At 59.8% G+C, this 25,602-nt stretch overlaps 1 protein-coding gene across 1 annotated transcript; it reads left to right on the forward strand.

The window, feature by feature from the left end:
- The first annotated feature begins 60 nt into the window (after positions 1-60).
- Nptxr (neuronal pentraxin receptor) lies at positions 61-22,189 on the forward strand. The gene is made up of 7 exons (XM_021724524.3): positions 61-96; positions 973-1,158; positions 1,864-2,889; positions 13,979-14,204; positions 15,136-15,383; positions 17,546-17,725; positions 18,641-22,189. Exons 1-7 carry the CDS (start codon positions 61-63, stop codon positions 18,863-18,865), a joined length of 2,127 nt encoding a protein of 708 aa, XP_021580199.3. The 3' UTR covers positions 18,866-22,189.
- Positions 22,190-25,602: the final 3,413 nt, after the last annotated feature.

Raw genomic sequence — 25,602 nt, forward strand, 5'->3', positions numbered from 1 at the left:
CACGGGCCACCTTAGGTAGGTGCTGCTCCCATCACCAGTCTGAGTCACAGCCAAGCAACCATGGGTTTAGGCATCTCCAACCTTCTACGAGAGGCTGTGAGCTCTCCTGCCCTACTTTTAGCCCAGAGACACAGACTTTATTATTCTGATCAGCGAACATGGTACCTGCTCTCGAGTCCAGAGGGAGACACTTCCTCGGTCTTCCACGGCTGCTCGTCAGCCTTGAAATGACGATCCAGAACAAGGATGGAAGCCACTCACAGGTTTTTAAGCAGCAGAGTGACATGTTCCTATCACAAGCTTAAGACCCATGCTAAGGGGTGAACACACTGGTTGAAATAAGATTCACCTCCAGCCCTGAGACCCTCTATCCAATGGCCCCAAACTCTCAGGGCAGCTTACGTAAAGGTGGTACCATTTGGTGCCCAAGTCACCGTGGCTCTGCTGTTCCTGCAGCGGCTCCCTGTCATGGCCTCCCCTGTCCTTCCCTCAAACTCCCACGACAGTTTCTCCTGGGGATGTTGTCTGTGTGTCTGTCTTCGCAGGACACGTGAAGATGCACCCAGGGTCCGAATGCTTCATAAGTCTCCAGGGCTTCAGGGGGCCCTGCCACCTGCCCTTGCCTCCACAGAGCCCAGCCACCTCTGTCTGGAGATGCTACCTCCCAGCTGCACTGCTGGGCTCGCTTTTCAGGTCACTGCTTCAGTGAGCACCGGCTCACACCCATACACACTCGGCTCTGGTACTGGCTGGAGCTAGAGCTTGCACGCGCCTTGCCCCCAGGTGAAGACTCAGATCCGGACAAAAGTCTGTGACCCCCAGAGATGGGGTGGACAGGGAGGACATCATCCCCATGGCGGGGAGGAACTAGAGCACATGCCCAAGGACTCCTGGACAGGACCCCAGTGGCCAGACAGAGTCCTACAGGACTGCTGCCTCCTCAGAGATGTTCTGGTGACCCCTCGCCCCCAGCACTATGCAGACACCACTCAAGACTACAATGCAGCCCTGGTGACCCCACGACCCTGGCGTGGGCTTCCCTTCAAGTTGGGAATGCAGGCCTGGAAGGAGTCGGGCCTGGGGCGGGCGAGTGAGCCACAGGCTGCCCTGGAGACTTCCACGTCCTTCCTGTGCCTGCAACCCCGAGAATCCGCACTGGTCAGGGGAGGATTTGTGCAAAAATACAGCTAGAGCTGGAGTGTGAAGGATGGTAGGATTTTTTTTTAAAGTTTTTAATTGCAAAGTTAATTTTCTCCAGCATATATTTAGACATTTTTGACAGAATGAAGTAAGATGCTTCCCCAGCTCACCTCCCCACACACTAGCTAATCCCATTGCTGCTCGTCCTTCCCTGCCCCGTTCTCCTGCCCAAGGGTCTTCCTTCTGCCACCCGTCTGTGATGGGTGGGGGCACAGGCAGGATTTGGAGGAGGGGGTTTCTGCTATCCCCTGAGATCACAGAAATACTTATTAATGGGGGTGGAGGGAAGTGAACTCCTTTAGGAGATTAGAACTGGCAGGCCACGGGTAAGTGGCCATGGTACAAACAGTGGTTCTGTCAACACCCCCCACCCCACCCAACACTGGCCTCTCTCATCCTCTCCATCTCCCACCCCATATTATCCGGTAGTCTGGTCCAGTCGGAAGAAACGAGGCACAAATGCTGCTCCGACTCATACTGGCTGCGCGACCTTGGCCAGCGCCTTGACCACAGAGGGCCTCAGTTTCCTCATTTGTATTGTGCGCCTGTCCCCAGCGAGACTTAATTGAGACCCGGCTTGTAGGGTGCTCAGCACAGAGCTGCACAGGAGGAAAGCTCGCTGCAAGGTGGCTGTGGGCATTACCGGTACCCGGGTGAGGCCAGAGGGCGCGAGGGGAGGGCTGGGGGTCGCCCAGGATCCCGCCGCGCGACCACGGGGTCTCCGCCCTCTGCGCCCCGCCGGCGGTGACATTAAAGTCCTGGGCGCCGCCCCGGCCGGCGCGGCATCCTCGGGCGACCGCACCTGGGCGCCCGGCACAGAACGGGTGCGGGGCTGGGCCAGGGCCGCCGGGGGAGCGAGTGGGGCGGGGCCGCGGCGCCCGCTCCCTCCCCGCCGCCCGCCGCCTTCTCCGCCTCCCGCCGCCCGGGCTCAGAGCGGCGGCAGCAGCGGCCGCGGCGACAGCTCCGGCTCCCGCTCCCGATCGGCCCTGCGCTCCCGGGCCCCGCGCCCCGACCCCGCCGCCGCGCCTGCCGGGGGCCTCGGGCGCCCCCGCCGCCCGCCTCACGCTGAAGTTCCTGGCCGTGCTGCTGGCCGCGGGCATGCTGGCGTTCCTCGGTGCCGTCATCTGCATCATCGCCAGCGTGCCCCTGGCGGCCAGCCCCGCGCGGGCGCTGCCCGGCGGCACCGACAACGCCTCGGCCGCCGCGGGCGCCGCCGCGTCCCCGGGCCCGCAGCGCAGCCTGAGCGCGCTGCACGGCGCTGGCGCCTCGGCCGGGCCCTCTGCGCTGCCCGGGGCGCCGGCGGCCAGCGCCTACCCGCTGCCACCCGGGCCGCTCTTCAGCCGCTTCCTGTGCACGCCGCTGGCGGCCGCCTGCCCGTCGGGGACTGAGCAAGGGGACGCGGCGGGCGCGGCGCCGGGCGAGCGCGAAGAGCTGCTGCTGCTGCAGAGCACCGCGGAGCAGCTGCGCCAGACGGCGCTGCAGCAGGAGGCGCGCATCCGCGCCGACCAGGACACCATCCGAGAGCTCACCGGCAAGCTGGGCCGCTGCGAGAGCGGCCTGCCGCGCGGCCTCCAGGACGCCGGACCCCGCCGCGACACCATGGCCGACGGGGCCTGGGACTCGCCCGCGCTCATCCTGGAGCTGGAGGACGCGGTGCGCGCCCTCCGGGACCGCATAGACCGCATCGAGGTGAGTGCCGCGCGCCGTCGGGGAGCCGCCGGGGTGGGAGGGGCCGCCGCCCGCGTGCAAGGGCGCCAGGTGCCCGCGCCACACCCGCGGATCTCCTCGGGTCTCCTGTCTGTGTAACCGGGAGGATCTTTCCGTGCGGGCGAGGCGGGAGGGTTGCTGTCAGGAGCAAGCAGGTGTCTGGAACCGTGACAGCGGCACCTGGAGCGCGCCACAAAGACTCAGCCCTTTTCTCTCCATGCACCTCCCTGAGTCTCAGTTTCCGCGACTGTAAAATGGGTATAACGGCGTCCCCTTGTAGTGGAAATTGAACGTGTGTGGAAATGCTTGGCACGTATGAAGATCTCATTAAATGTCCGTTTCCTTCCCCACGAACCCCCAAACAGCTCCAGTCCCACTCCTCGGTCAGGTGAGAAGAGGCACTGGCCAAGACTCAGAGTTCTCCTCGCATGCCAACCAGCCGAGAACACAGTGCCCATAAGACAAACCTGGGTGCCCCTCACCCTCTCTCACTCTTGAATGGGCTGGGGCTGTGGATCTGGCGGAAGCAGCTCAGAGGCCAGGTCCAGCCTCAGATACTTGGAAGGCCACAGCTACTGGGTGGGGAATGGATGGCCATGGGGGACCCACCCTGCCTCCTAACCGTCACCTTTTCCAGATTTTCCCAGCTCAAGTTCTGGGCCAGGCATGGGTGGTCCGAGGCAGCAGCCTGCTTCTCTTGGGTGTGATCCTGGGCCAGTCACTTCTCCTGTGGAGTTCCGCCACCTCCTTCCTTCCTGTAAGAACAAATGTGTGGTCTCCAGAAGTGTAGGTCAGACAATCAAACTGGGCCGAACAAACAGCAGGAAGACCCTGGCCACCCCCAGGCATGGAGGTGGACCACAGGAAGGGGGTAGCCTTGTGGAAAAGGGGGGGAAAGTTATGGCACCTCCGCTTTCCAATCTGAGTGCCACCAGGCAAGGCGAGGACACAGAGGGGAAGGAAGTAAATGTGGGGCCCCCAAGCTCCTTCAGTGAAATTCCAGGGCAAGCAGCACAGGGGATGCCCACCAGAGGGTTGGCGATGCCCCTGACCAGCAGTCCTCTAGTCCGCTAAGGGCAGAACCCACCCCGGGGTGTCAGAGTCATGGCTCACAGCACTGCGGCCGCCCTCTGATCCCCTTACAGGTGGGAAAACCCAGCTAAAAACCTCCTCAAGTGAGAAGAGAGGGAGGAAAGCCAGTCCAGCACCCTCTCCCCCGACTCCACCTGGACAGTGCAAGGAAATGACCAGGGATAAGCTCAAACTCCAAAGGGAAAGGGAGCCTTGGTTTCTTCACCTGTGAAATGGGCATAACAGTAGCATGTGCCTCACCAGGTGGCGGAGGATTGAGTGAGTCTACCTGATGCGAAAGGACCCAGAACCGTCCCTGGCACAGAGGCACGCTCAGGCAATTTGAGTGATTGCTATTCTGATCATTGTGCTATAATATAATCAATTTTGAAAAAAGCAACCAAAAATGGAAACAAACTCTTCTTTTAGGAAAACAGACTTTATTCATGTTAAATAATTAATGTCCAGTTGACGTCCTTTGGCCTCTCTTAGCCCCCACCCCCATGCCCAGACGGCACGGGCATCTCCTCCCATGTGTGGGCTGGCAGGCTGGGCTGGCCTGGATCTGTTCCCCAGCACCCGCTGCTCTTGGCAGGGGGGGCTCCCCTCGGGAGATCCCACTGAGGCTGGGGGATCCTGGCGGCTGGGTTCTGGCGGCAGGTTGGCCTCCAGGCAGGGGGCCCGGCTTCCCCACATTCACCTTCTCATTTTTTCTGTGTGGTGGACAGGAAGAAAGAAAGGCGGGTGGCCGCCTGGCGGCTGGGGCTGTCTTCTGAGCCTGGCGGGGGCCAGAGCCAGTCTCGGGGGGCCTTTGGCAGGGCCGCAGTCTGGAGCCCATGGATATGGGGCCAGGCTCCGCTCTCAGGTGGGACCATGAGGCCAGCGTCTAATTCCTCACTTCTCTTCCCATTCAGTATCTTCAGGAAGCCCCCAGATTTTTCAGGGTCTACCTCTTCTGCCACCAATGTCCTAAAAGTGCTCTTGCTAATGTCCCCAGAGTTGATAAGCCGCGTAGAGACTTTCCTTTCCTTCCTGGGCCTGACATCTGCCTCTCTCCCCGCCCTCTGCCTGCTCTGCCCGGCTCCTGTCTCCTGGCAGGGGCCACCTCCTGCGTGGTGTGTGCCCCTCTCGGCTGGCCTGTCCCTTTCCCTGCGTGAACCCAGCCACATCTGGACGCTTCCAGCACCTTTCCACAGTGGGCCAAACCAAATCTCAGTTCTGGGGTGAGGACACCACCTGAGCTCCTGCCCCTGGCCTCCCCCTCCTGACCGCCCCCGTTCTCCCTGCTCCGGGGGCCTCCTCGCTCTGGACTCATCTCCCCTGCACCTTGTGGCAGCCTCTTTGCTAGTGTCCCACCTCCAGGTCCCCCCTCCTCCAGGCAGCCCCAGGGGTCCCCCTTATGTCGCTAGAGGGGCTCCTCTGGGGTGCAGACTCCAGGCTGCAGTTTGGGGCTCAGCTGTGCTTCCAGCCTCGCCTCCAGCTCTTCCTACCTCTGCCTGGTTCACCCCAGCACTTCCTGCTCCCCATCTAAGAGTCCGTCCTGAGGTCACCTCCTCCCAGAGGCCTCCCCGATCATGCTCTGTCCACCCCACACCATGCGGTCCCTGCCCACCATCACCCATGCCTCTTGGACTCCCCTCCCCTCCCGGCCACACGCGACTAGAACCTTCTCCCCATAGACCTCAGGTGGCAGCCACATTCGAAAACTCAGGCGAAACCATCTTCTTGTGTGTTATGTACACATGTATTTATTTATTGTTGTTCATTGAAAAAAAAGTCAAAGGTTTGGGGGGGATTTCATTTATTTCCATTTTCTCCCCTTCTGCAGCCCCCCTAAGTCCCAAACCTGCGCAGTGCGCTGCTGTGCAATTAGCATGTTAATGACTGACAGTTCCCTGGGACTCACCTTCCAGCGCTTTCTCTCCGCGGTCACTTGACCGGCTCCTGTTGCTGGGCTGTTGCCATGGGCTGTGTCTACTTGTTTTCCTTCTAGATTCTCATTGTCACGTCAACTTGAGGCACAGTGGCTTCTTTTTTAAGTCTGTTGAATCATTTCTCTCACTGAATTCCCAGGAGTCGCATTACTAGGTCAGAAGATATTGACTTGGATCCTGGGGTTGGAACCCAGGACCTCACAGGCGCTAGGCAGGTGCTCACCACTGAGCTACATCCCCAGTCCCTTTCTTTTTTCTTTTTTTCCTTTGTGGGGCTGGGGATTGAACCCAGGGCCTTGTACATGCGAGGCAAGCACTCAACCAACTGACCTATATCCCCAGCCCTGGCGTCAAACTTTTGATCTCCTGCCTCAGCCTCCAAAGTAGCTTTCCAGCCTCCGATTATAGGTGTGTGATTTTTTTTTTTTTTAATGGCTCTGGCCAAGAACTACTTTCTAAGAGAGTTAGACCATTTACGTGGCAACTCACTGTGAATGCATGTCTCAGTATTTCATTTTTGTGCTAATTTATGTGCACAGTGAAACTTCAAGGCTGACTTAGCGTTTCTTTGACATAAGCCCCACCCTTAACCCAGACGGCAAGATGATTGCCTTCCCCCATCCTGAAGTAGGAGCCATAGCAAGGAATATCCTGCTGCTGATCACAGGAGACGTTGGATTCAGGGAAGCCACAATTTCTGCTGTATCAAAAATCAGTGCTAGTGCCAGGGGTGGTGGCGCACGCCTGTAATCCCAGCAAGCCCAGGAGGCTGAGACAGGAGGATCATGAGTTCAAACCCAGCCTCAGCAAAATGAGGCACTAAGCAACTCAGTGAGACCCTGTCTCTACATAAAATACAAAATGGGGCTCAGTGGGCGAGTGCCCCTGAGATCAATCCCTGGTACCTGCCAAAAAAAAAAAAAATCAACGATAGCAATTATAAATCACAGTTACTGAGCACTTACCCTGCATCAGGAACTATGCATTATCTCATTTAATCCTTATAAAATCTCTATGGGGAAATTCTATTCTATCCTCCTTTTACAATGAAACAGCTGTTTAGAGAGGTTAAAAAATTTGCCCCAGGTCCCACAGCAGTGGAGCCTGGATTTGATCCATGCAGTGTCTGGCTCCAGAGCCCAAAATTCTTTATGATTAACGCCAGACTCATCTGCAGGGGTCAGATCTCATTCACCTGCAAGAAAGAAAGACAAGTGAGGGCAGTGCCCATTGCTGGGTACTGTGCTAGACCATGTTGGCCTTAGAACACTCAGAACAAGAGAGCGCCAGGCCAGAGCTCAAAGGCACGTCCTCCAGCCGTTGAAGTAATCCGGGGCCTCCCTGTGCTGTTTATGATAATGGCAACTTGATGGGGCACTTGCAACATACCTATTGGCTTGTCCAGTCTTCAGTCCTATGAAATAGGCCACACGCAATCCCATCTTACACAGGGGGCCTGGAGGCTCCGAGTCTGAGGGGCACACCCACACTGGGGCCAGATGCTCCTGGACCCCCTTCCAGCTCCAGATAACTTCTGCTGTGGAAGGCTGCTGGGCAGGGCTGAGGCCTTGCTTGTGACTCTCCTTTTCCGGGCCTCAGTGTCCTTGCCTGTAAGATGAGAGGAGGGGGCTAAGTGAGGCCCACACTGGGGTCCCTGAACCTCCCACTCCAGCTGATGGTGGCCCTTCGCTCTAGGAAGAAGCCTGATTCTAAGTTTCTGCATTTGTTTTCTGTGGTGCTGGGGGTTTAACCCAGGGGAGCTCTACCACTGGGCCACATCCCTGGCCCTTATTTTTTCAAGATTGCATCTCACTCATTGTCCAGGCTGGCTTCGAATTCGCCATCCTCCTGCCTCAGCCTCCTGAGCCACTGGGATTACAGGCCAGGGCACCTGCTGAAGCCTGGCTTCTTAAATCCCATCTCTCCCACCTGCTTCCTGTGACCTCGGAAAACTCCTTCTCCTCTCTGACCCCAGTCTCCCATCTGTCAAATGGGAAGGGCCATCCTGTGTCCTTATAGTCCCTCCCTGCCAGGCTCTCCTCTGGGAGGGGAGACCCTTCCCTGTGTTTCAAGCTGGCAGGAGCCACCTGGGCAGAAGCAGAGTGTCCCTGTGGATATCTTAGATCCAGAACATGGAAAAGCTCGCCCTTGGTGCTTACAAAGGACCAAATCCTATGTGGACAGCTCCTGGAGATGGTGCACGGGTACATCCTGAAAGCACCCCCAGATCAAAGCGAAGACCTCCCCCAGCTCCCAGAAGGCTCCCTCCTGCCCCTCAAAGTCAGCACCCCCCACCCACAGGCCCTTCCTAGTCCACCCCTTGTCCCTGGGGGTCCATCTTGCTTGTACTTGAATCCGGGCCTCCTTTGTGCCTGGGTTTTCCATTCTACATCAGTCACCAGGCACGTGCTCGGGGCTCCTGGGTGTTCACTGCCTGGTGGTGTCCCATAGCAAGGACGCACTTTAATTCACTCACCTCTTCTTCTGCTGGTGGGCATTCGGGTTGTTCCTGATGTCACAAATAAAGCTGCTTTGGACATGTGGGTGACATCTTTCGGTGGCTGTCAGCGTTGGTTCTCCTGCATTCATCTATCCCCAGAAGTGGGACGTCTGGGTGGCAGGAGCGGGTATATTTAGCGCCGGGGGTACTGCCAAATGTGTTCCCAAAGTGGCGGCGAGAGTTTACACGCCCACCTGCATTTGCGCCTCGCCAGCCCGGGCCTGGTCATTTTCAGACACCCCTGTGGTGGTGGGCGTGGAGTGGGCCCGCGTGGTTCTAATCTGGGTCGCCCTGGTGACTCCTGCTGTCCGGCATCTCCGCTTAGCTGTGCACTGCCTGTGGGAGGTGGGGTGAGGTCAGAGTGTGCTCCTCACCGAGGGAGGCATATGCTGGGGTCTCTCCTGGACAGCCTTGGGTGCACCAGCCCCGTGGAACTCTGGGGACCAGGAGTGAGGTGCTCAACCCAAAGCGGAAGCACTTAGGTGTCCCCACAGCCCTGGTTTACTCCAGGGGAAACTGAGGTTCCCAGAGGCACAGGGACTTGCCAGGGCCACCCAGGGTTTCTGACTAAAGAGTCTGGGTGTGGGGTTTGGTCTGGGTCCCAGGAGGTGTCTGGGCAGGCAGGACCGTGGAGGAAGTTCTATCGCCTTCTGGAAGCAATGGCTTGATTTGGAGTCCTTAGAGGGGACAGGTGACAGAGGCTGGGGACTCTGGGCCCACAGGGGTGTCCAGGATACAGGCACCCCTTCTGCAGCTCCAGAGAGAGTCTTGTCCCCTTTCTTGTCCTCTTTGCCTGTTTGTCTTCTCAAGACAGCTCCAAGCTGGCATTGGGGACCGGGATGACAGAACCCAGTCTGTCCCCTGCCCCTGGCTTCCTGACTGGGCTGGGGGAGTCAGGAAGCTTCTGGGGTGTCCCTGAGGAGGAAGGTGGGACAGCAGGGCAGGGCGCGTGGCTCCCACTGGGCTCCTTGAGAGGCCTCCTGAGCCCCACCCTGGTGCTCCATGGTGCCGACGCCCTGTGCTCTGGCCACTCGTCCAGCAGCTGCCTCTGTGCCCCGTGAGCACCCCGGGGCAGGCCTGGGGTCTTCCTCTCCTTAGGGACACAGCAAGCAGCAGCAGGGATGAGATGCCCCTGTGCCCAAGCCTTCCAGCCACGACTGCCCTCCCTTTCACAGACAGTGACACAAAGGAGGCTCGGAGACATCTAGACGCTTGCCTACTTGTTCTGCTGGCACTTTGATCCATTAACCCAGGTCCAGGACCCAGACTCCTGCCCCTCAATAATAGCAAAGAATAATACGAATAGTTATGACCACTTGCCAGTCACTTGTGTGCCGGGCTGTCCATCTATTCTCTCATTTTATCATTACTTATGTTCCCAAAGGTAGGTATTGTTAGAACCCACATCTTACAGATGAGGAGACTGAGCGTCAGAGTGGTTGAGCAACTTGCCCAAGGTCACAGATCTAGTATCAAGGAGCCTAGAAATAATGCAGACCTGCGTGGTGTCCATAACAGGAACACAGTTGACAGATGGATGAATGAGTGAATAAAATGAATGAGCGTTCTGCAGCTCTGCCAGAGAAGCCCTCAGGGTCGCTTGTCTCCCTTCGGAGCATCTTAGCTCAGGCATCAGGGAAGCTGCCATCTGGAGGGGGGCAGGCACTGGGCAGGGTGGGGGGCGGGGAGAGTGTTCTTGGAAGAAGGAACAGCATGTGCGGAGGCCTTAGGAGGGAGTTCAGTCGGGGGAGTTGGGGCAGCTGGGGACTTTGGGTGGGCGTGACAGACAGCCTGCTGGGTTGGAGTGTGGTCCTGTAGTGGGGTCAGAGACCAGGGAGGGACTTTATTATGGGGAAGGGGCTACTGAAGGATTTTAGGCAGGAGACCAGCGGGGCTGGACTGAGTTTAGGTGGCGGCCTCTGGCTGCTTTGCGAAGGGACACAGCCACAAAGGGGTCCCAGCCCAGGGGACCCGGCCTGCGCTGGAGAGAGACAAAGGGCTGGGCGACGCCAGACGCGGGGCTGGATTCTGCCGTCAGGGCTCTGCTTCGGGATTCTGTTTTCTGTTTTTCAATCATTGGAGATGATTTCTGTTAAGGGGCGTAAGTGTGGCCAGCCCCGGGGGGCCCGGAGCCGAGGTCCCACCGCCCGCCGCGCCGGCCCCGCCCCCTGGGGACCCGCCGTCCTGATTGGCTGCTGTCAGCCCCGCCTTTCCAGGCGGCCGCCTCAGTCCCGCGTCCTGGCCGCGCCACGGACAGGTCTGGAGTTGGAGACGGACAGTGGCCCCTGCAAGGGAGACTTGAGTGGTGCTGGCCAGTAACGGGCCGGCCCTCCTGCAGCCCTTCGGTGCCAGCTGTACCCTACCCGCCTCCAGTCGCCCGTTCAACCGTCACGATGCCATGAGACAGTAGTGTCATTGCGTCCTTCCTTTCTGTCTGGGGGAGACTGAGGCCCCGCAGCCCCCCACGGCAAGGGCGTCCAGTGGTGGAGCCAGGGCGGATGCCGGGCAGGACTCACAGAGGACGTGGGGTGCTTGATTGGGAAGGTGGGGGTGTGACCCACCCTGCCCGGCTGCCTCCAGAGCCCGCCCTGTGCCCAGCAAGCAGGGGTGGCCTGTGCCTTCAAGGCAGCCGAGGCAGCCAGCGCAGTGCCCACTGGGCCAATCCACCATCAGGGCAGCACCGAGGAGTGGACACAGTTCCTCGGGTTGTGGAGGCCTTGGCGGAGTGTGTGCTCAGAGCGTCCCTAGAGCAGGACTTGGCATGCCGGGAACGCGCCCTCTTGGCATTCCTGGTACCGAGTGCCCAGGAGCCCCGCACACTAGCAGCTGAGCTGGACTCTCCTGGGCTCTGCTCCAGGCCCAGGAAACTTACCCTAAACTCCACCTGCACTCCCAGCAGGACGGCCACGGCTCCAAGCCCCACTTTCCTGCCTCATCAGGAGCTGAGTGGGGCGGTGGCGTGGTCATCACCCCCTCTCTCCCACACCATCTCAGGCCAGGGGCCCACTTGGCAGCTGGCCCGGAGCCCACGCAGCATAGCGAGCGACCGCAGCAGATGGCAAGGGGGGTGGGGGAGTCGTGTTCTGATTCAGCGCTGGGGTGGGGAGGGGCTGTGCGTGATGGGGAGCCCACCTCCTCCCTGGAACACGTGGCCACCCCCCAGCTGGCATGCATCCTGAGGGGGCAGTGGATCAGCATTAGTGTAAATAGCCGGTGTCCCCCCTGTCCTGATGCCCAGCTAGAGAGGCATTGGCTCCAGCGGCACCAGGCAATGCAGAAGCACTCCTGCTTCGGTGTCCCCAGCCTTTCAAAGGGGTCCTGAGAGTGCCACCTTCGGTGAAAGTGTGAAGATTTACGAACAGCACGGGAAGTGTCAGGCCTGGCCCGAGTGTGGCACGGAGGCTGGCGGGGAACTGGGAGCAGATCAGAGGGTCAGAGCTGGGGGCGGGGGTCCCTGCCACAGCCTTCTCAGCTCTGAGGAGGAGCACCCCTGTGAGCTAATCGCCACAGGCCAAGCCGCACATACTGAGAGGCCCACCTGCCCATCCCCACTTCCCCCCAGCCCAGGGACCACGAGGGCATTTGGAAGGGTGGGCAGCTGCGACCTCTAAGATGGGCTGTGGTGGAGGATAAAGGTGGCCGGGGTCTCCCTGCCCCACTGCTTCATGGGGTCTCCTGGACCTTTTCAGAGGCTGGAACAGGGAGGTCGAGCCTCAGTCCCTCCCCCTGCCACCAGATGGAGCGGGGCTGAATTTGCACTGGTACAGACCCCAAGGCCACCTCACCTTTCCCACAGGAGCCTCTCAGCAGAGCTGGGGGACAGACAGGACAGAGCAGTGGCAGGACAAGTGTCCAGAACAGCCAGGTGACAAATGATGCCTAGTGAAGATAGCGGAGTGGGGCTGCCAGGGGACTCCTCTGCTGCCTGCTCCCGAAGTGACAGTGGGTGACTCTCACCCCGGGTTCCCTGCCCACAAAATGGAGACACTGATGGTACCTTCATCACAGACGTGTTACATGGGTCAGTGGGTGACTGTTGGTGAGAGGCCTGTTGGGCCTGAGCCAGAGAGAAAGCACCGTCCCACCTGGCCCAAGCCGCGTGCCATGCCCCAGCACCCATTCTGGCCAGGCTCTGGGTAGGACCCTCCCTGCGGGACCCCCCCGCAGGCCATCACTCACCCTGCACAGCCTGCAGCAGGCGTGCCAAGGCCTTGTCCTGCAGACAGGAGCGGTGGTCCCAGGTGGTCGGCCGCCTGCTCCTGCTCTCTGGGCACAGTGCCAGGGAGCTGGTCCCTCCAGTTCCTTGATATGAGGCCACCCCAGCATTCACGGGGTCAGCTCCCATATCCCCCAGCACATTGAAACATGGGACACACTTACCCTCCTGCCACATGGCTAAAAACAGGGACATGCCTGTCACCCAGTAAATGACCAGCAAGGCTGGGGCTTGGGCTGATGAGGCTGAGAGGGTCATCTCTGCTTGTCCCAAGCTCCAGAGCCAGCCCCTGGCAGCTCGGGGCACTCACGAGATGGCAGGTCCTGGGCTTTCTGTGTCGCTGTGTCTCTAGCACCCTAAATGGGGGCCCAGCACGTGGTAGGTGCTCAGTGAGTGAACTGTGAGGATTTGATGAACTCAAGTCTGGGTCCCAGGCCTGGGGACAGGGCCATGACCAGGCAGAGCGGGAACTGCCCAGGAGCATGGAGGAGACAGGAATCCCCTGGGAGGGCGAATGTTCAGTTTGCTCCTAGAAGCTATTAGGAATTATTCATCTCTCACTGATTTCCTGTGACGTGTCTGCCAGAGACTGTCCCCTCCAAGAGTCTGAACCCGCAGCCTTACCCATCTCCCTCCACCAGGAGAGGGCAAGGAGAGCTTCCTGCTCCCTGCCCCAGTTCTCCTTCCGGCCAGGACCTTATGGCAGGACAGGAGGGGCTCTGGGCACTCAGTCCCCATCCTGGGCTGCGTGATGTGAGTCCCCCACCCCGAACACCGTGTCCCAGACAGTAATCGCAACAGCAGGCCGCCTGTTGGCATTGGCCCTCAGTGCCCCACAGCCCTGCCAACTGGGTGCCATTGTCTCGGGAGAAAGTAAGTTCAGACAGCTCGGGATTTCCCAAGGCCACGGGGCGGGCTGCCTCCAAGCTGGACTTGAGTCCGGGGCCATCAAACTCCAGCCTGGGATCTTCTGCCTGCAAAGGCTGTGCCCAGAGTCCTGTTCCAGAAGACCCTGGCTTATGCCTCTGGGTCTGCCTTGATGGCAGTGCCACATGCAGAGAGCCAACACCCCTGGGGGCAGTGGACACGGCCCAGCAGGCTGACCCCGACTGGTGCCTGGGTGTGAGCAGTGAGTAGAGGGGGCCCGGCCCCGGCACTCCCAGGCCTTGGCAGAGCTGTGCCCGCCCCCGTGGGTCTAGTGACAGGCCACCCAGGCCTTGGCAGCTAGAAGGCCGACAGGCCCGCGGAGGCTCGCCCGCTGGCTTCTCTAAGACAGTGGGCGTCCAGGTGCCCGAGGCTTCCCCCTCCCTCCCGTGGCCTCACCTTCCCTCCTTCTCTCCCTCCGAGCAGCAGGAGCTCCCAGCCCACGTGAACCTCTCTGCCGCCCCAGCCCCCGCCCCCGTGGTGCCCACCGCCCTGCACTCCAAGATGGACGAGCTGGAGGGGCAGCTGCTGGCCAAGGTGCTGGCGCTGGAGAAGGAACGTGTGGCCCTCAGTCACAGCAGCCACCGGCAGCGGCAGGAGGTGGAGAAGGAGCTGGACGCCCTGCAGGACCGCGTGGCTGAGCTGGAGCACGGTGGGTCCTGGGCCCCGCGAGGCCCCGAGGTGCCAGGTCCACCCTGAGCTCGTGCTTTCCAGAGGCTAAAGCTGGATGGGAGGGTGGGGAGGAGGCTGGGAGTACAGAATAAGTGGGGGACAGTATCATCAGACCTAAGTTATCATTGACAGTTACCACTTCCTGGTACTACTGAGTGGCTAAGCGCACTGCATGTCAGCTGTCAGTCCTCACAAACTGCACAGGGATTTTCACAGGCGAGGAAACTGAGGCTCAGAGGTCAAGTGACTTGCCCAAGGTCACACAGCCAAAAAGTGGAGGATTGAGACCTCTATCCAGTTCTGTTCGACTCCACTGTCATGCATTTAAACACCCACAAATAACACCTGCAGCAACTACCAGTCAGGGTTTTGTCGTTTGCTTAACCCCCAGGCCTGGCCCCACTGGGGAGGCAGAGCAGCACAATAGATGGTGCCAGGGGTGGGCATCAGGAGGGCTCGCTCCAGGCTCCACATCTGTCACTGGCTTGCTCGGTGACCTGGGAAGGTCACTTCTTTCCCCAGGCCTGTTTTTCTCATCCAAGAAATGGGGGTTTAGGACTCCTGAGATCTCATGGGCCTTTTAGCCTTGAAACCTTGTGGAAACAAGTTGGGGAGCAGGAGAAACCATTGACTGAAGGAACTGAGGCCCAGAGAGGTCAAGTTGAACTTGTTGATGGTCACACAGCCTGGAAATGGCAGAGGCAGGATTTGAACTCAGGACATCTAGGTCCAGACCGGGTGTGGGGGGGGATTCATCACTTATATCCCTTAGCCAGAGGCAGAGTAGAGAAGACGGGTGGGGACGACCCACTCGACGCCTGTGGGTGGCCGGGTGCCGCTAGCCCTCTTTCTGGAGTGCCTGTGCACCCAGCCCTTGCTGGCTGCTCTGACCCCGCCATGCCACCCCCCAGGGTCCTCGGCCTACAGCCCCCCGGACGCCTTCAAGATCAGCATCCCCATCCGCAACAACTACATGTATGGGCGGGTGCGCAAGGCGCTGCCCGAGCTCTACGCGTTCACCGCCTGCATGTGGCTGCGGTCCAAGTCGGGCGGCACCGGCCAGGGCACCCCCTTCTCCTACTCGGTGCCCGGGCAGGCCAACGAGATCGTGCTGCTGGAGGCTGGCCACGAGCCCATGGAGCTGCTGATCAACGACAAGGTAGGCAGGAGGGGCCCTGCAGCGCCGCCTTGCGACGGGTCAGCGCTGGAGCTCTGCTCGGCCGATTCAGCACACGTTAAGTGCCTCCTGTGTGCCAGGCGGGTGCTGGGAAGGCAAAGGCAATCCAGAGGTGGGCTGGCCGGGTAGGGTCGCTCCTGTTGTCTAGAGGAGCAGGGGAGGTCACAGACTCGCGGTGACTTCCCCAGTGGCCCAGCTGTGTGTGTGTGGGGGCGGGGCTGGAGGTGCCTGTGCCCAGGGCCTGCTCTGTTCTCCCAGAGAGAGAAAATGAAGGAAGAGAGGTGCATGGATCGGCCTGGGGAGGGGGGGAAGGCTGGGGACCTCCCCCTCTGCCAGTTTCTTTGCCCTCCACTCTGTGGGGGACACGCGGCTTCGGCCATTCTGGGACCTGAGTGCCGGGTGGAAGCAAGTGCATCGCACCCACTGAGTGAGGTGGCCATTCGCCAGCCTGGGCCTTGATTTCCCACCTGTGAGCAGGGAGGACAATAGTCCCTGCCCCTCAGGTTGTCATAGGAAGCAAGTGGCTTAACCCCACATAGAGGGTCTGAGCAGAGCCTGGCATTTAGCCTTGACAATGTGAGCTCCAAGGCGCAGCGCTACAAAGCTCTATCCTGCTGCCACCCCAGCCTGCCCCACAGCCTGGGAGTCAGGTCTCTTCGTTGTCCCCATCCTGCAGGGAGAGCAGTGAGACTCAGAGGGGAAGCCAGGCTTCCTGGCCACGCTGCTGGTGAGGGCGAAAGTGTCACCTCTTACCCCCTCCCCTGTTCTGCCTCCTCACACCCAGGCTCCCGTCCCCATGTCCCTTCCCCTGGCCTGGCTGGAAGACAGGGAAGGAGGAGTGATTGGCGGGGCAGGTGATGGAGGGGCAAGAAGAGGAAGCTCTCATCACCCCTGTTCCCCCTCAAAGTTCCTCCTCCTGCCTGACACACTGCTTTGGCCTTGCTGGCACAGTGATCCCTTAAGGTCCCCTGGAAATGCAGGCATCACATGTCACACCCACCTGTGACCAGCTCACAGCCACACAGAGTCAGGAGATGCCTCTCCTGGGTGTCCTGGGAGAAAAGGAAGGAGATGGGCCCAGGACACAGTGAATTTCTCTTATGGACCCAGAAGCTCAAAGACCATCCAGGCAGCTGGGCTCCATCTAGACCCTGCCACCTTGCTCCTACCACCACCGGCTGGCTGCCATCCCTGGCCTTGCCCAGGACAGCCCAGGAGTTCAGCACCCTGGACAAGGCACCAGGCCTCTCACTTTCCTGCTGGGCGGTGCGTGGTTTGCCTGGCAACAGAGTGGCTGGATACCACTGACCTTCCAGGTGTCCTCTCTTCCCGTCTCCCCCTTCCTCTGGCCTTCACAGCCACTGTGTCTCCCTGTGGCCTCTGTACTACTCTGGCAGTGTTGTCCCTGAAGTCCTGCCCTCCTGGGCAGGCACAGCTCACTTGAGGCCATGACCAGACCCATCTCCCCAGTGTCCAGAATCAGGCCTGGCACCAAGTAGGCCCCAGAGAGCGCATGGGATGAGGGAGCCCTCTAGGACTGCCATGTCCACGTACTGCAAGTGCCGTCACCTCACAGGCCAAGCCCAGCCCCTCAGCAGAGGCCCCGGAGCTCGGTGATGAGTCTGAGGCTCGTGGTGAACTAACCGTGGCTTCCTGGCTGGAGGGAAAGACAGGGCTGCTGTTTGCCTTCCTTTGACCACTTCGCTTTACAGACAAGGAAACTGAGGTCCAAGGCGGGAAGAACAGCCTCCCTGGTCACGCAGGGGGTTGGTGGCAGAGCTAGAGCCAGATACTGGCACCTGGCCTCAGGTCCAAGGCCTCTTTTTTGCTGCCAGTGCCCCGGCCCGGGCTGTGTGTGGACATGGGGTGATGCATGCAGGAGGAGTGGGCCATGGGACACTGCCTCCACTGCATGACCTTGTGGGCCTAGAAGCAGTGGAAGACCCGAACTGGACCGTCACTTGTGACCTGAGGGAAGCTGCTTGGTTAGGCTGTGGGGGAAGGGAAAGGGGTCAGCAGAACCCTGGGACGGGAGGGAGGCAGGTTCAGGACTTGGGCCAGTCCCTGGGTCTCCCAGCCCCACCCCCCTGCTCCAGCTTTGGGCCTGTGGCTCCCCTGACCTGGGTTGGGGAATCTGTGTCCAGGTGGCCCAGCTGCCCCTGAGCCTGAAGGACAGCAGCTGGCACCACATCTGCATCGCCTGGACCACAAGGGATGGCCTGTGGTCTGCCTACCAGGATGGAGAGCTGCGAGGCTCTGGGGAGAACCTGGCGGCCTGGCACCCCATCAAGCCCCATGGGATCCTCATCCTGGGCCAGGAGCAGGTAAGGGTCGGACTGGTGTCAGGCTGGAGGCCCAAGAGCCTGCCCAGGGGCCCTGAGGAGAGAGGCAGGCATAGGGGACCTGAGAACACAGCAGTGACCATTCAGGCAGATCCCCCATTCTACAAATGGGCAGACTGAGGGCCAAAGACAGTAGGGACTGGCCAAAGGGATTGGGACCTTAGGGAGGACTAGAACCTCAAGATGGGGCTATGTCCTTGGAGGGGGGCTAGAACCTTGGAGTGAGTGTAGAGCTTGGAGGTAAAGAGAGAACCTGAAGGTGGGACTGGAACCTGGATGTGGGGCTGGAACCTTGAAGATGGTGCTAGAACCTTAGGGATGGAGCTAGAACTTTGTAAGGGAGCTAGATCTGGAGGTGGGGCTAGGACCTTAGAGTGGAGCTTGGATGGAAGCAGAGCTAGGACCCTGGAGGCGGGGCTAGGACCTAGAGGTGGGGCTAGAACCTGGAGGCGGGGCTAGGACCTGGAGGTGGGGATAGAACCTGGAGGCGGGGTTAGAACCTGGAGGTGGGCTAGGACCTGGAGGTGGGGCTAGGGACTGGGGGTGGGGCTAGGACCTGGAGGTGGGGCTAGGGCCTGGAGGTGGGGCTAGGACCTGGAGGCGGGGTTAGAACATGGAGGTGGGGCTAGGACCGGGAGGCGGGGTTAGAACATGGAGGCGGGGCTAGGACCTGGAGGCGGGGCTAGAACCTGGAGGCGGGGTTAGAACCTGGAGGCGGGGCTAGGACCTGGAGGTGGGGCTAGGACCTGGAGGTGGGGCTAGGACCTGGAGGTGGGCTAGGACCTGGAGGTGGGCTAGGACCTTGGGCAGGGCCTCCTGGGGAAAGGGCCTGGCTGCTGTTCTTTCTGCTCCCTCACGCCACACCTCTTTCTTCTCCCGGCTTCTCTCTTGGCCTAGGACACCCTCGGGGGCCGATTTGATGCCACCCAGGCCTTCGTCGGGGACATCACCCAGTTTAACCTGTGGGACCATGCCCTGACACCCGCCCAGGTCCTGGGCATTGCCAACTGTACTGGGCCGCTGCTGGGCAACGTCCTCCCCTGGGAGGACAAGCTGGTTGAGGCCTTCGGGGGTGCAACGAAGTCCTCCTTCGACGTGTGCAAGGGGCGAGCCAAGGCATGAGGGGCCACCTCGCCTGCCACCTGGGGGACCCCGGGGCGGTCCTTCCCTCCTCAGCCTGCCCACACTCTGGCCTCCCTCCTGCCCCTCCTGGCCATGTCTCCCGTCCCTCTCACCTGTATACACACCTCCAGAATCCCTGCCCTTCGATGGGTCCCCTTGGCCTCCTGGGTGGGCACAAGCATCTCAAGTCAACAGGCCAAGCCCGGGGACTCCAGGCCCCGCCCACCCTCCTGGCGTTACTTGGGGTGACCCGGCCTGCCCGCCCTCTCCCATCGAACACACGGATTCCACCAACCTCAGCAGCATCCCCTCGGGTCGTGTATGGCGGTGGCCTCAGTACCTTTGTCCCCCAGGCTGCAGATGGCCCCTTTCTCTTGGGGCCGCAGCAGGAGGCGGAAGGGGCTGACACGGGCATTGGAGAGCAGACTGCCTCTCCCTCCTCTCCCGCTGCCCATGGAGGGCGGGGTCTGGATGAGCTGCCAGCCCTTACCCCTCCTCCCTCCTGTGTGTGTGTGCAGTGGTGTGAATGTCGGTCCCACGCCCAGGCTCACCGGCCTCAGTTTCCAGGACATTCCCTGCCCAGCCCTACCTGCAGGGCTGGGGTCCCATGGACCAGAGGCCACAGGACTATGGTCACTTCTTGTGCCCAGGGCTTGGGCCACTTTCTCTGGTCTGGGAGCAGCTTAAAGCAGAAGCGTCATGGCCCAGGACACTCCTTCTGCATGGCCCTGGGGAGGGAGGAAGATGCTGAGAGGGCCCTGCTGCTAACCTGCTGTGTGGTCTTCTATAAGTGCCTGCCCTCTCTGGGCCGAGTTTTCTCTTTGTGAGTTGAGGCCCTTGGTTTGGCCATTTCCGAGAGCTCCCCAGATGGATAGTGAGATGACGCCCCCACCTGACCAGGTGGATAGTGCAGAGAAAACCCGAGAACCCAGGGGCTTGGTAGGGGCAGGTCCTGGGACTGGGCAGCAGATGGATCAGGCTGGGCATGTGTCTCCAAGGGTCAAGGTTCAGGGTAAGGTTCAAGACAGAACAGACTCACACATGGATCATAAGTATCAGCTCCTTCTGGGTCCTGCCAGCCTGGCACCCTTGTCTAAGAGTGTCACAAAGACCTTGAGTCCTCACCAGCTCCCCCAAGAGAGTGGAAGAATGTCAGAGCTGAGAAAAGCCATCCAGCCTCACCTCTTGCTGTGAGAAATGGGGAAGAACTCAGAGAGGGCAAGTATCTTGCACAGGATCACACAGCACAATGGGGGAGAGTCAGAACTAGAATCCAGAGCCTTTGACTTCCTCTTCAGTGCTCCTCCCTCCACACCACACTTTCTTTGGGTCCAGTCCACACCTGAGAGGGTGGACATTTGAGAGGGCAGGATGCTTTCTAGCATGCCACTGGAACGTCTCCCTTCAGGCAACACCCAGACATCTTGGCACCCCAGGACGGGGAGCATGACCCCTGGGCACTGTGGCAGAAGGGACAGCTAGGGATGCACGTGTCCCTCCCAGGTGTCTGAGCAATGGCACTGGTGCATCTCACCCCACCTCTTTTTTCCTGCTCCGCTCCCCATGGCCACTCAGCCTGAGCCATGACGCGAGAGCCACAGGGTGTGGGGCTCAGTGCCTGGAAGTGCGTCCATGTCCTGGACTTGTGGCCTCCGCCCCCAGGTCCTGTTTCCATTTTGAGAGCACAGACGATTGCTCAGCACCTCGGTCCCAGGGCCCTGGAAGACAGCACTCGGGCTTCAGCCAGGACCACTGAGATCTCGGTTGCCCCGGTAACAGCCAATGAGATCAGCCCAAGTGCTGGGTCAAGTGTCTCATCGCGATGACACGGGCTGTTGCTGGGGCAATGGCAGGGTTCGGAACTTAGATGCTGGGGACGTGACCTTGTTGGGTTTCTGCTACTATTCTGAGACCTTAGAAGGATCAGGCCTTGGGAGGGAGGTGACAGAAACTGCTTGGCCACTTGAGCCCACCCAGACACGTCATCCCCAGTCCTTTATGCTTTGTCACAGTGAGGACTCGACATGGACGCCTGAGCTTCGTTCCTGTGCCAATCGCCTTGGTCAGCCCCAAGAGGGAAGGGAACAAACTGGCGATGTTGGGGTGTGCCTCTGAGTGTGTCTGCACCCCTCCCTCATCTGTTCAGTCTTCTGCGGACACAGGGCACCTGCTCTTGGGACAGTCGGGTGACTTGAGCTGCTCCTGGACATGTCCAAGAGACAGGGAGAAAGGGGCTGGGCCTGGCCACCCAGGAGGATGGAGCTGGCCATGTCGGGCTTCTTTAGGCACCTGGCGCTCGCTGAGCCCTGTGCACAGCACAGTCACAGGTTAGGACCCTCTTGGCCTCCAGTTCAGGGAGGTCCCTGGGGCTCAGAGGGCGAAGCGCCCTGCCCGTGTCCCTCGGCCTCCCAGGGGTGAAGTTCAGATTTCCACCCACACACAGGGCCAGCCTCAGCCAGGGCCCGAGAACCCCAACCACACAGACGAGCTCAGGTGCGCTGCTGCCGGTGCGGTTTGGCCTGAAGGGACGGCCACCTGGCTCAGAGGGACGGAGAGACAGGTGTTCCTGGAGGGACCTTCCCCAGGGCCAAGGTCCCTTTGGTGAGGCCGTGAGAAGGGTCCCCAGCCCTGAGGGATCTTGACCTGGGGACCAGGCAGGGAGGGGACGCATCTGCTTCTCTTCAGACTCCGCTGTGAGCCACGCCCTGGGCAGGTGCTCCACAGCTGCGCTCTGCCAGGTTTGCCCACCTTGAGGCATGTGGCGGCACCCCTGCCAGAGTCCCTAGGGGACTACGCCCTTGCCACAGTCGTGCATGACCCGGGACCACAGATGGGGCCCGGAAGTTCTCGGAGGAGGACGCTGAGGCCTGGGGAGGGCGAGTGGCCCCCCAAAGCACCCTGCTGAGACTGGGGCGCTGTGAGCCCCGCTGGCAGGCCACGCCCCATTCTCTCCAGGACCCAGGCCCCTTTCCACGCCTCCTAGGTGTCCCAGACCCTGGCCTGAGGGGACTGGGGAGGGGCCCTGCCAGAGATGGGACCACTCTTCACCCCTGTTTTAGATGCCTGCCACCCCGGACCCCACCCCGACACCCTGACCCTGGGAAGGGGCCGTGTGGCCCAGGCTGAGCAGCCGGCAAGCATGTCACGTTGTCTGTGCAGTCAGTGCCCCCACTGCCCGCCCTCCGCGGCTGCCCTCGGGGTCCCCCTCCCTGTTTGTACACAGTGGCCTGCGATGCACCGTGTGCGCGTGTGTGACCTGTGTCATGGTTTTTGTTACTTTTTTGTTTTTGTAAATTTGAATGTTCAAAATAAACTTTCGGTTTACTCGAAGGCTCTTCTTTGGGGGTGGGGGGTGCTGTCCCCGGGGCACCCGACCTGGACTGCGGCTCAGGCACACCTCTGTTCCGGCGTTCATGCCGCAGGCTGTGGGAAGCAGGTCCCTCATGGAAAGTGCCCCAGTTCTGAGAACTGGGCTTTGGCCTCGTTCCGAACACCCCTTCCCCACCATGTGCCCCAGTTCCAGGATCCGGGCCCCGACTTGTTCCCTAGGACCCAGTCTGAGTCACCTGCTTGGACCCTTGGGGTCCTGGAGATGGAGCCGGGCAGGTGGAAGGACCCTGTCATATTCCAACCCCTCCCCCAAGGCGGCTGGACTCCTCTGGCACCTGCAGCCTGGGTCCTGGGTCCTGGGAGCAGCATTAGGGTCTGCTCCCGACCCCACCCTTCTACCACCCACCCCCAGTCCTGCAGGGTCTCCATCTTTCCGGGGACCTCCCTGCGCACACGGTCGTCGCGGGGGGCACTTTACCCATGAGACCACTGTTGGGGCTGGACTTTGTCTACAAATGACCCCTGTGAAGTCAGGGGCTAGGCAGGGTCACACCAGCAGAAGGGACTCCGCAGGCTGTCCCCAAAGCCTCCCAACCTTCCAGGAATTCCAAGAGTGAATTCCAGGTAGGGCTGGCTGGAAGTGGCCTGTCCAGCGGGAAGGCCCGAGGGAAGTCGGCCACGGTAGCTGAGAAGCCCACGTGCTGCGTTGACTCCAGGCCAGAGCCCCAGATTTGTTTGGGGACAAGGATGTTTTCAGCGACTTCCCACCAACGGGAAGACACACCTTGAAGGCCGAGCTGCACAGATGCGCCCTGTTTATCCTCTCCTGCAGGATTCACCTGCAGACGCCCCCTCTCCCTCTGTCCCCCAGGCTGGCTGCCCAGCCCGGTGCCATCCCACCTCCCCGTCTGCTTCCCAGCTCTGCGCAGCTGAGCCCTGTGTGGGGAGGCCCAGCCCTGGCACCCCCTGATTCCCATTGAACTTCAGGCCTGAGGTCCCCAGGGCTGCGTCACTCTGCCCCTCGACCTAAGCACTCTTAAGGCTACGTTATACTGTCCCTGTCCTCAACTCTGCAACCCCGCACCCCAGCCCTGCGCCTCACATCAGTTGTACCTCCTCATTCCTGGAGGGGACAGAGGCCATCACGTAATCCCTCCCTCCTCACGGCCTCCAGGTGCCCGCGAACCAGCGCGAGCCCACTCCTCAGCTTCCTCCTGTCACCCTGACCTGTCCCTGCTGCTCTCAGAGGCGCTGTGAGCTAGAGCCCTTCCCCTCGACCATCTCCAAAACGTGTCCCCCAAGTGACCAACTCATCCCCCACTGCTTTGTCACCCCAGTGGGCGTGCACTTCCTCCCAGTGTCTCCTCCCTTAAACAAAATCCCTGCTTTGGTTACTGGAGGGGCTTGGAGAGGGGCCTCGCTCAGGATGACCGTGTCCTTGACGCGCCAGCTGCAGAAGTCAGCAAGGCTCAGACGAGCCACGCGGGAGGGCAGCACAGGCACCGGGAGAGGGACCGCATTTTCAGGGTCTCTGTCAAAGAGGATTTGGTGGGGGGGCGAAGTGCATTGGGATGGCATCAGCATGGTGACCACAGGACAGTTTGAGGTGGCCTAACAGTTCTCAGGATCCAGGTGGACGTTGTCTCCTCTGCTTGATCCGTGGACAAGGCTGGGAACATTGCCTGTATTACAGGTTTCTTAAAATATCGTATGTCCTTTTGTTAAATCTATTCTAAAAATATGCGTTCATAACTCACTCTGTGCAGTTCTCATGAGCGAGTGAACCCACAGGAGCTTTAAGGTTCACAGATTTCCCAAGAATTTGCGAATGGCAGGCCTGGGAATGGAACCAGGGCCTCACACATATGAGGCCAGTGCACTACCACCGAGCTACATCCCAGCCCTTTCTATTTATTATTTTGAAAGAAGATCTTGCTCAAATGCCCAGGCTGATTTTGAACTTCAATCTTCCCTCAGCCTCCCGAGTAGCCGGGATGCTGGCCCACACTGGAATTTGAATTCAGTCTGACTCTGGAAAAAGCCTGCTGTGTGAGCCAGCTCCTGACACTGTAGCAAAATACTGGAGACAGTCAGTTCTCAAAGAAGATATTTATTTGGGCTCACGGCTTGGGAGGCTGCAGTCAGTGGTCAGCTGCCCTGTTGTTCTGGGGCTGTGGCTGGGCAGCACGTCATGGGGGGCATGTGGCAGAGCCAAGCCACCCACCTCATGGCCAGAAAGCAAAGAGAAAGAGCCTGGGGTCTCACAGTCCCCTTCGAGCACACTCCTAATGACCTAAGGACCTCCCATGGCCCCCTCCACCAACACTGCCACCCTCTCCCAGTAGAGTCCCTCTGGGGACCGAGCTTTTAACACAGGGCTGTTCAACATCCAGGCTGTGGCACACAGATGCCACACGAGGCGTCTGTGATTGGGTCCCCTGTCCTTTCAGGATATCAAAACAACAGCTGGTGGAGGAGTTTCCTGTTGTACACCGACTCCCTGCCGAGAAGCCCGGGAGAAACGAGGGCATGTTTGAGACGTCCAAGGGGTGCCGAGGTGTAGCTCAGTGGTCCAGTGTCGCCTGTCATGTGTGAGGCACTGGGTTCAATCCTCACACCACATAAAAGTAAATAAAGGTACTGTGTGGTACTGAGCGTCCATCTACAACTAAATAAACACTAAAAAAAAGGCGTCCAGGGAAGGCACCAGGAGGAGCCGACCACAGGCGGTTTGAGGGACACCAATGTGAGGGTGAGAGAGCAGAGGGCAGAGCCCGCCTTCGCAGGCACCTCCCACAAATGGCTGTGTCCGGCAGCTGGCCAACTGTCCTAGAAGTCAGATACCAAGGAGGTGTAGAGCGCCCAGCTGGGAACTCCAGGTTCAGGAGGAGGCCCTCGGGCCAAGGACCCAGACTTTCAGGGGGCCCCAAAGCGTTAGTTTGTTATTATTTTGTGTTCCGGGGGTGAACCGGGGGCACTTTACCACTGAGCTGCATCCACAGTCCTTTCTATTTTTTATGTTGAGGCACAGTCTTTCTTGTTAAGTTGTTGAGGCTGGTCTCCAACTTGCAACCCTCCTGCCTCAGCCTCCCGAGTCACTGAGATGATAGATGAGCCACTGCACCCAGCCAGGGTCACAGCTTCACAGTAGGTACCCTGCAAACATCCAACCCTTCTGTGGATTACCAGCTTCCATTCCATTCATCAACTGAATTACAGAATCAGCCAGTTCACCGGCAGCTTTCTAGAAGCAAGATGAATTCTTTCTGAAGAAAGAAAATATTATTTTACTTTTTTTCCCCCTAAGGTGAGGTCTCACTACATTGCCTCCTACTCTGGCTTCCCGAGTAGCTGGAACTACAGCATTGCCAGGCTTGTAAGATATTTGCCACACATGATTTGGCATT

The sequence above is a fragment of the Ictidomys tridecemlineatus genome, chromosome 6 (assembly GCF_052094955.1).
Source record: "Ictidomys tridecemlineatus isolate mIctTri1 chromosome 6, mIctTri1.hap1, whole genome shotgun sequence".
Classification (NCBI taxonomy): Eukaryota; Metazoa; Chordata; class Mammalia; order Rodentia; family Sciuridae; genus Ictidomys; species Ictidomys tridecemlineatus.

Bases quoted from the DNA above. Each gene is read 5' to 3' on its own strand.
- Nptxr (XM_021724524.3), top strand. From the start codon at position 61: ATGGGTTTAGGCATCTCCAACCTTCTACGAGAGGCT. The intron at 97-972 runs GTGAGCTCTCCT...CCTCGCCCCCAG, and splicing joins CCAACCTTCTACGAGAGGCT to CACTATGCAGACACCACTCA. The intron at 2,890-13,978 runs GTGAGTGCCGCG...CCCTCCGAGCAG, and splicing joins ACCGCATAGACCGCATCGAG to CAGGAGCTCCCAGCCCACGT.